The sequence below is a fragment of the Hemiscyllium ocellatum genome, chromosome 12, assembly GCF_020745735.1.
Source record: "Hemiscyllium ocellatum isolate sHemOce1 chromosome 12, sHemOce1.pat.X.cur, whole genome shotgun sequence".
Taxonomy (NCBI): Eukaryota; Metazoa; Chordata; class Chondrichthyes; order Orectolobiformes; family Hemiscylliidae; genus Hemiscyllium; species Hemiscyllium ocellatum.
The window spans coordinates 101422182-101432592 of record NC_083412.1 but is presented as its reverse complement, the minus strand read 5'-3'; the positions used below and the strand labels follow the sequence as shown (position 1 = coordinate 101432592).

At 52.1% G+C, this 10411-nt stretch overlaps 1 protein-coding gene across 1 annotated transcript in view; it reads left to right on the top strand.

Annotated features, from left to right (window-relative positions):
- The first annotated feature begins 2789 nt into the window (after positions 1–2789).
- Positions 2790–10411, top strand: part of trappc10 (trafficking protein particle complex subunit 10) — an 88239-nt gene continuing 80617 nt past the window's right edge. The window contains exon 1 of the mRNA XM_060833874.1: positions 2790–2853. Within this exon, the coding sequence (XP_060689857.1) occupies positions 2829–2853 (25 nt within the window). The 5' untranslated portion in view covers positions 2790–2828. The remainder of the gene's footprint in view (positions 2854–10411) is intronic.

Below are 10411 nucleotides of genomic sequence, written 5' to 3'. Positions count from 1 at the left end.
CCATTGAGGGTATACTGAGGGGCCACTGAGGGGATACTGAGAGGATACTGAGGGGATACTGAGGGGATACTGAGGGGTTACTGAAGGGATACTGAGAGGATACTGAGGGGTTACTGAAGGGTTACGAAAGGGACACTGAGGGGATACTGAGAGGTTACTGAGAGGACACAGGGGATACTGAGAGGACACTGAGGGGATACTGAGGGGCCACTGAGGAGTTACTGAAAGGTTACTAAGGGGATACTGAGGGGTTACTGAGAGGACATTGAGGGGATACTGAGGGGATACTGAGGGGTTACTGAAGGGATACTGAGAGGATACTGAGGGGTTACTGAAGGGTTACGAAAGGGACACTGAGGGGATACTGAGAGGTTACTGAGAGGACACAGGGGATACTGAGAGGACACTGAGGGGATACTGAGGGGCCACTGAGGAGTTACTGAAAGGTTACTAAGGGGATACTGAGGGGTTACTGAGAGGACATTGAGGGATTACTGAGGGGATACTGAGAGGATACTGAGGGGTTACTGAGGGGCCACTGAGGGGTTACTGAGGGGCCATTGAGGGGTTACTGAGAGGACACTAAGGGGATACTGAGAGGACACTGAGGGGTTACTGAAGGGTTACGAAGGGGACATTGAGGGGATACTGAGAGGTTACTGAGGGGACACTGAGGGGCCACTGAGGAGTTACTAAAAGGTTACTAAGGGGATACTGAGGGGTTACTGAGAGGACACTGAGGGGTTACTGAGAGGACACTGAGGGGATACTGAGAAGACACTGAGGGATTACTGAGAGGAAACTGAGTGTATACAGAGAGGCCACTGAGGGGATACAGAGGGAACACTGAAGGGATACTGAGGGGACAGTGAAGGGACACTGAAGTGACATTGAGGGAACACTGAGGGTACACTGAGAGGACACTGAGGGGTTATTGAGAGGCTACTGAGGGGATACTTAGGGGCCACTGAGGGGTTATTGAGAGGACACTGAAGGGTTACTGAAGGGTTACGAAAGGGACATTGAGGGGATACTGAGAGGTTACTGAGGGGTCACTGAGAGGTTACTGAAAGGACACTGAGGGGATACTGAGGGGGCCACTGAGGAGTTACTGAAAGGTTTCTAAGGGGATACTGAGAGGTTATTGAGAGGACACTGAGGGGTTACTGAGTGGACACTGAGGGGTTATTGAAGGGATGGAGAAAGTGAGGTCAGAGCTGAAAATGTGTTGCTGGAAAAGCGCAGCAGGTCAGGCAGCATCCAAGGAACAGGAAATTCGACATTTCGGGCATAAACCCTTCATCAGAAAGGGGGAAAGTGTGTTCAGCAGGCTAAGATAAAAGGTTGGGAGGAGGGACTTAGGGGAGGGGCGATGGAGATGTGATAGGTGGAAGGAGGTCAAGGTGTGGGTGATAGGCCAGAGTGGGGTGGGGGCAGAGAGGTAAGGAAGAAGATTGCAGGTTAGGAGGGCGGTGTTGAGTTCGAGGGAATCGACTGAGACAAGGTGGGGGGAGGGGAAATGAGGAAACTGGAGAAATCTGAGTTTATCCCTTGTGGTTGGAGGGTTCCCAGGTGGAAGATGAGGCGCTCTTCCTCCAACCGTCGTGTTGTTATGTTCTGGCGATGGAGGAGTCCAAGGACATGCATGTCCTTGGTGGAGTGGGAGGGGGAGTTAAAGTGTTGAACGTGGCTGAAGAGCTTCTGTGCAGAGGAGATGACCTGGGGGTTGCAGTGAGAGAGGGACTCACTGAAATCCTTGTAGAGGGAGGAAGAGAGCTTCTTCAAGGAAGGCATCCTTCCAAGAGGATTTGCAGTAGGTTAAAATCTTTGAGGAGAAAGTGAGGTCTGCAGATGCGGGAGATCAGTGCTGAAAATGTGTTGCTGGAAAAGCGCAGCAGGTCAGGCAGCATCTAAGGAACAGGAAATTCGACGTTTCGGGCATAAGCCCGTCATTAAGAATGAAGAGATACTGAGGGGTTACTGAATGGATACCGAGGGGATACTGAGGGGACACTGAGTGGTTACTGAGGGGCCACTGAGGGGATCCTGGGGGGATACTGAGAGGACACTGAGGGGTTACTGACAGGCCACTGAGGGGTTACTGAAGGATTACTGAGGGGACACTGAGGGGATACTGAGAGGACACTGAGGGGTTACTGAGAGGACACTGAGGGGCTACTGAAGGATTACTGAGAGGACACTGAGGGGATACTGAGGAATTACTGAAGGGATATGGAAGGGTTACTGAACGAATACTGAGGGGTTACTGAGAGGACACTTAGGGGACACTGAGGGGTTACTGAGGGGACACTGAGGGGTTACTGAGAGGTAACTGAGGGGATATTCAGGGGATACTCAGGGGACACTGAGAGGATACTGAGAGGACACTGAGGGGCCACTGAGGGGTTACTGAGAGGACAGAGGGGATACTGAGGGGACACTGAGGGGATACTGAGGGGTTACTGAGAAGATACTAAGGATCACTGAGGGTATACTGGGAGGACACTGAGGGGATATTGAGGGGTTTCTGAGGGGCTACTAAGAGGAAACTGAGGGGTTACTGAGGGGACACTGAGGTGTTACTGAGGGGCTACTAAGAGGAAACTGAGGGGTTACTGAGGGGACACTGAGGTGTTACTGAGGGGCTACTAAGAGGAAACTGAGGGTATACTGAGGGGATACTGAGAGGAAACTAAGGGGTTACTGAGGAGATGCTGTTGGGACATAAGCGCCTTTAAGAGATTGAAACGGGAGGTCACGCTGACGTCGGGTGAACCGGAAGCGGAAGTGTGCTGCTGGCGGATGGCGGAGAGACTGTGGCCGGGAGGATGGAGAACCGTCCCCTAGCAACGTGTAAGTGAGAGCGGCTAGACCATAATAATCACCGGGTCTGTCACTGTATAACACTGGGGTACAGTACTGGTGGGGATAGGTCTGTCCCTGTATAACACTGGGGTACAGTACTGGTGGGGATAGGTCTGTCCCTGTATAACACTGGGGTACAGTACTGGTGGGGACAGGTCTGTCTCTGTATAACACTGGGGTACAGTACTGGTGGGGACAGGTCTGTCCCTGTATAACACTGGGGTACAGTACTGGTGGGGACAGGTCTGTCCCTGCATAACACTGGGGTACAGTACTGGTGGGGACAGGTCTGTCTCTGTATAACACTGGGGTACAGTACTGGTGGGGACGGGTCTGTCACTGTATAACACTGGGGTACAGGACTGGTGGGGACAGGTCTGTCACTGTATAACACTGGGGTACAGTACTGGTGGGGACAGGTCTGTCCCTGTATAACACTGGGGTACAGTACTGGTGGGGACAGGTCTGTCCCTGTATAACACTGGGGTACAGTACTGGTGGGGACGGGTCTGTCACTGTATCACACTGGGGTACAGTACTGGTGGGGACAGGTCTGTCCCTGTATTACACTGGGGTACAGTACTGGTCAGGACAGGTCTGTCCCTGTATAACACTGGGGTACAGTACTGGTGGGGACGGGTCTGTCCCTGTATAACACTGGGGTACAGTACTGGTCAGGACAGGTCTGTCCCTGTATAACACTGGGGTACAGTACTGGTGGGGACGGGTCTGTCGCTGTATAACACTGGGGTACAGTACTGGTGGGGACAGGTCTGTCTCTGTATAACACTGGGGTACAGTACTGGTGGGGACAGGTCTGTCCCTGTATAACACTGGGGTACAGTACTGGTGGGGACGGGTCTGTCGCTGTATAACACTGGGGTACAGTACTGGTGGGGACAGGTCTGTCTCTGTATAACACTGGGGTACAGTACTGGTGGGGACAGGTCTGTCCCTGTATAACACTGGGGTACAGTACTGGTGGGGACAGGTCTGTCCCTGTATAACACTGGGGTACAGTACTGGCGGGGACAGGTCTGTCCCTGTATAACACTGGGGTACAGTACTGGTTGGGACAGGTCTGTCCCTGTATTACACTGGTGTACAGTACTGGTGGGGACAGGTCTGTCACTGTATAACACTGGGGTACAGTACTGACGGGGACGGGTCTGTCACTGTATAACACTGGGGTACAGTACTGGTGGGGACAGGTCTGTCCCTGTATAACACTGGGGTACAGTACTGGTTGGGACAGGTCTGTCCCTGTATAACACTGGGGTACAGTACTGGCGGGGACAGGTCTGTCCCTGTATAACACTGGGGTACAGTACTGGTTGGGACAGGTCTGTCCCTGTATTACACTGGGGTACAGTACTGGTGGGGACAGGTCTGTCTCTGTATAACACTGGGGTACAGTACTGGTGGGGACGGATCTGTCCCTGTATAACACTGGGGTACAGTACTGGTTGGGACAGGTCTGTCCCTGTATAACACTGGGGTACAGTACTGGTGGGGACAGGTCTGTCCCTGTATAACACTGGGGTACAGTACTGGTTGGGACAGGTCTGTCCCTGTATTACACTGGGGTACAGTACTGGTGGGGACAGGTCTGTCTCTGTATAACACTGGGGTACAGTACTGGTGGGGACGGGTCTGTCTCTGTATAACACTGGGGTACAGTACTGGTGGGGACGGGTCTGTCCCTGTATAACACTGGGGTACAGTACTGGTGGGGACAGGTCTGTCCCTGTATAACACTGGGGTACAGTACTGGCGGGGACAGGTCTGTCCCTGTATAACACTGGGGTACAGTACTGGTTGGGACAGGTCTGTCCCTGTATTACACTGGTGTACAGTACTGGTGGGGACAGGTCTGTCACTGTATAACACTGGGGTACAGTACTGACGGGGACGGGTCTGTCACTGTATAACACTGGGGTACAGTACTGGTGGGGACAGGTCTGTCCCTGTATAACACTGGGGTACAGTACTGGTTGGGACAGGTCTGTCCCTGTATAACACTGGGGTACAGTACTGGCGGGGACAGGTCTGTCCCTGTATAACACTGGGGTACAGTACTGGTTGGGACAGGTCTGTCCCTGTATTACACTGGGGTACAGTACTGGTGGGGACAGGTCTGTCTCTGTATAACACTGGGGTACAGTACTGGTGGGGACGGATCTGTCCCTGTATAACACTGGGGTACAGTACTGGTTGGGACAGGTCTGTCCCTGTATAACACTGGGGTACAGTACTGGTGGGGACAGGTCTGTCCCTGTATAACACTGGGGTACAGTACTGGTTGGGACAGGTCTGTCCCTGTATTACACTGGGGTACAGTACTGGTGGGGACAGGTCTGTCTCTGTATAACACTGGGGTACAGTACTGGTGGGGACGGGTCTGTCCCTGTATAACACTGGGGTACAGTACTGGTGGGGACGGGTCTGTCCCTGTATAACACTGGGGTACAGTACTGGTGGGGACAGGTCTGTCACTGTATAACACTGGGGTACAGTACTGGTGGGGACGGGTCTGTCACTGTATCACACTGGGGTACAGTACTGGTGGGGACGGGTCTGTCCCTGTATAACACTGGGGTACAGTACTGGTGGGCACGGGTCTGTCCCTGTATAACACTGGGGTACAGTACTGGTGGGCACGGGTCTGTCACTGTATCACACTGGGGTACAGTACTGGTGGGGACGGGTCTGTCACTGTATAACACTGGGGTACAGTACTGGTGGGGACGGGTCTGTCCCTGTATAACACTGGGGTACAGTACTGGTGGGCACGGGTCTGTCCCTGTATAACACTGGGGTACAGTACTGGTGGGGACGGGTCTGTCTCTGTATAACACTGGGGTACAGTACTGGTGGGGACGGGTCTGTCTCTGTATAACACTGGGGTACAGTACTGGTGGGGACGGGTCTGTCTCTGTATAACACTGGGGTACAGTACTGGTGGGGACGGATCTGTCCCTGTATAACACTGGGGTACAGTACTGGTGGGGACGGGTCTGTCCCTGTATAACACTGGGGTACAGTACTGGTGGGGACGGGTCTGTCACTGTATAACACTGGGGTACAGTACTGGTGGGGACGGGTCTGTCCCTGTATAACACTGGGGTACAGTACTGGTGGGCACGGGTCTGTCCCTGTATAACACTGGGGTACAGTACTGGTGGGCACGGGTCTGTCCCTGTATAACACTGGGGTACAGTACTGGTGGGCACGGGTCTGTCACTGTATAACACTGGGGTACAGTACTGGTGGGGACGGGTCTGTCCCTGTATAACACTGGGGTACAGTACTGGTGGGGACGGGTCTGTCACTGTATAACACTGGGGTACAGTACTGGTGGGGACGGGTCTGTCACTGTATAACACTGGGGTACAGTACTGGTGGGGACGGGTCTGTCCCTGTATAACACTGGGGTACAGTACTGGTGGGCACGGGTCTGTCCCTGTATAACACTGGGGTACAGTACTGGTGGGCACGGGTCTGTCACTGTATAACACTGGGGTACAGTACTGGTGGGCACGGGTCTGTCTCTGTATAACACTGGGGTACAGTACTGGTGGGGACGGGTCTGTCCCTGTATAACACTGGGGTACAGTACTGGTGGGGACGGGTCTGTCACTGTATCACACTGGGGTACAGTACTGGTGGGGACGGGTCTGTCACTGTATAACACTGGGGTACAGTACTGGTGGGGACGGGTCTGTCCCTGTATAACACTGGGGTACAGTACTGGTGGGCACGGGTCTGTCCCTGTATAACACTGGGGTACAGTACTGGTGGGCACGGGTCTGTCACTGTATAACACTGGGGTACAGTACTGGTGGGCACGGGTCTGTCACTGTATAACACTGGGGTACAGTACTGGTGGGCACGGGTCTGTCACTGTATAACACTGGGGTACAGTACTGGTGGGGACGGGTCTGTCCCTGTATAACACTGGGGTACAGTACTGGTGGGCCCGGGTCTGTCCCTGTATAACACTGGGGTACAGTACTGGTGGGCACGGGTCTGTCTCTGTATAACACTGGGGTACAGTACTGGTGGGGACGGGTCTGTCCCTGTATAACACTGGGGTACAGTACTGGTGGGGACGGGTCTGTCACTGTATCACACTGGGGTACAGTACTGGTGGGGACGGGTCTGTCACTGTATAACACTGGGGTACAGTACTGGTGGGGACGGGTCTGTCCCTGTATAACACTGGGGTACAGTACTGGTGGGCCCGGGTCTGTCCCTGTATAACACTGGGGTACAGTACTGGTGGGCACGGGTCTGTCACTGTATAACACTGGGGTACAGTACTGGTGGGGACGGGTCTGTCCCTGTATAACACTGGGGTACAGTACTGGTGGGGACGGGTCTGTCACTGTATAACACTGGGGTACAGTACTGGTGGGGACGGGTCTGTCCCTGTATAACACTGGGGTACAGTACTGGTGGGCACGGGTCTGTCCCTGTATAACACTGGGGTACAGTACTGGTGGGCACGGGTCTGTCACTGTATAACACTGGGGTACAGTACTAGTGGGCACGGGTCTGTCTCTGTATAACACTGGGGTACAGTACTGGTGGGGACGGGTCTGTCCCTGTATAACACTGGGGTACAGTACTGGTGGGGACGGGTCTGTCTCTGTATAACACTGGGGTACAGTACTGGTGGGGACGGGTCTGTCACTGTATAACACTGGGGTACAGTGTTATACAGTGACACAATATGTCGACAGGCCAACAAGAGGGGAGGCTATATTGGATTTGGTTCTAGGTAATGAACCAGGCCAGGTGTTAGACTTGGAGGTAGGTGAGCACTTCGGGGACAGTGACCACAACTCGGTGACTTTTACTTTAGTGATGGAGAGGGATAATCGTGCGCAGCAGGGCAAGAGCTATAGCTGGGGGCAGGGAAATTATGATGCAGTGAGGCATGACTTAGGTTGTGTGGATTGGAAAAACAGGCTTCAGGAGAAGAACACTAATGAGATGTGGAGATTGTTCAAGGAGCAGCTACTGCGTGTCCTCGATAGGTATGTACCAGTCAGGCATGGTGTAAAGGGCCTTGTGAGGCAGCCGTGGTTTAGTAAGGAATTGGAGTCCCTTGTGAAAGGGAAGAAGGCGGCATATGTAAAGATGAGGCGTGAAGGTTCAGTAGGGGCGATTGAGAGTTATAAGGTAGCCAGGAAGGAGCTAAAGAGGGAGCTAAGAAAAGCGAGAAGGGGACATGAAAAGTCTTTAGCTGGTAGGATTAGGGAAAACCCAAAGGCTTTCTATAGGTATGTCAAGAATAAAAGGATGACTAGGGTAGGTATCGGTCCAGTCAAGGATAGTAGTGGGAAGTTGTGTGTGGAGGCGGAGGAGATTGGAGAGACATTAAATCAGTACTTTTCATCAGTATTCACTCAGGAACAGAACACTGTTGCTGATGTGAATATGGAATCACAAATAATTAGAATGGATGCCCTGGAAATATGCAGGGAAGAGGTTTTGGGAATATTGGAAAGGATGAATATAGATAAGTCTCCTGGGCCTGATGGCATTTACCCCAGGATCCTATGGGAAGCTAGGGAGGAGATAGCAGAGCCATTGGCCTGGATTTTTATGTCGTCATTGTCAACGGGAATAGTACCAGAGGACTGGAGGATAGCGAATGTGGTCCCATTGTTCAAGAAAGGGAGTAGGGATAGCCCTAGTAACTATAGGCCAGTGAGTCTGACTTCAGTGGTGGGCAAAGTCTTAGAGAGAATGGTAAGGGATAAGATTTATGAACATCTGGGTAGGAATAACGTGATCAGGGATAGCCAGCATGGTTTTGTGAAGGGCAGGTCGTGCCTCACAAACCTTATTGAGTTCTTTGAGAAGGTGACTATGGAAGTGGATGAGGGTAAAGCAGTAGATGTTGTGTATATGGATTTTAGTAAGGCGTTCGATAAGGTTCCCCATGGTAGGCTAATGCTAAAACTTCGGAGGTATGGCATTGAGGATACATTAGAGGTTTGGATTAGGAATTGGCTGGCTGGAAGGAGACAGAGGGTAGTAGTTGATGGATTATGTTCATCTTGGAGCGAAGTTACTAGCGGTGTACCACAAGGATCTGTTTTGGGACCATTGCTTTTTGTTATCTTTATAAATGATCTAGAGGAAGGACTTGAAAGCTGGGTAAGCAAGTTTGCGGATGACACGAAAGTCGGTGGAGTTGTGGATAGTGAGGAAGGAAGTGGTAGGTTACAGCGGGATATAGATAAGTTGCAGAGCTGGGCGGAAATGTGGCAAATGGAATTCAATGTAGCTAAGTGCGAAGTCGTTCACTTTGGTAGGAATAACAAGATGTTGGATTACTGGGCTAATGGTAGGCTACTTGGTAGTGTGGATGAGCAGAGGGATCTTGGTGTCCATGTACACAGATCTCTGAAAGTTGCCACCCAGGTAAATAGTGCTGTGAGGAAGGCATATGGTGTACTGGGCTTTATTGGCAGAGGAATTGAGTTCCGGAGTCCTGAGGTCATGTTGCAGTTGTATAAGACTCTGGTGAGGCCTCATCTGGAGTATTGTGTGCAGTTTTGGTCGCCATACTATAGGAAGGATGTGGAAGCTTTAGAACGAGTGCAGAGGAGGTTTACCAGGATGTTGCCTGGAATGGTAGGAAAATCTTATGAGGAAAGGCTGAGGCACTTGGGGCTGTTCTCATTGGAGAAGAGAAGGTTTAGGGGAGATCTGATAGAAGTGTATAAGATGATTAGGGGTTTAGATAGGGTAGATACTAAGAACCTTTTACCGCTAATGGAGTCAGGTGTTACTAGGGGACATAGCTTTAAATTAAGGGGTGGTAGGTATAGGACAGATGTTAGGGGGAGATTCTTCACACAGCGGGTTGTGAGTTCATGGAATGCCCTGCCCGTATCAGTGGTGAACTCTCCTTTATGTTCATTTAAGCGGGCATTGGATAGGCATTTGGAAGTTATTGGGCTAGTATAGGTTAGGTAGGACTCGGTCGGCGCAACATCGAGGGCCGAAGGGCCTGTACTGCGCTGTATCCTTCTATGTTCTATGGTGGGGACGGGTCTGTCACTGTATAACACTGGGGTGCAGTACTGGTGGGGACCGGTCTGTCCCTGTATAACATTGGGGTACAGTACTGGTGGGCACGGGTCTGTCACTGTATAACACTGGGCTACAGTACTGGTGGGGACGGGTCTGTCCCTGTATAACACTGGGGTACAGTACTGGTGGGGACGGGTCTGTCCCTGTATAACACTGGGGTACAGTACTGGTGGGACAGGTCTGTCTCTGTATAACACTGGGGTACAGTCGTGGTGGGGACAGGTCTGTCTCTGTATAACGCTGGGGGACAGTACTGGTGGGGACGGGTCTGTCACTGTATAACGCTGGGGGACAGTACTGGTGGGGACGGGTCTGTCACTGTATAACACTGGGGGACAGTACTGGTGGGGACGGGTCTGTCCCTGTATAACACTGGGGTACAGTACTGGTGGGGACGGGTCTGTCCCTGTATAACACTGGGGTTCAGTACTGG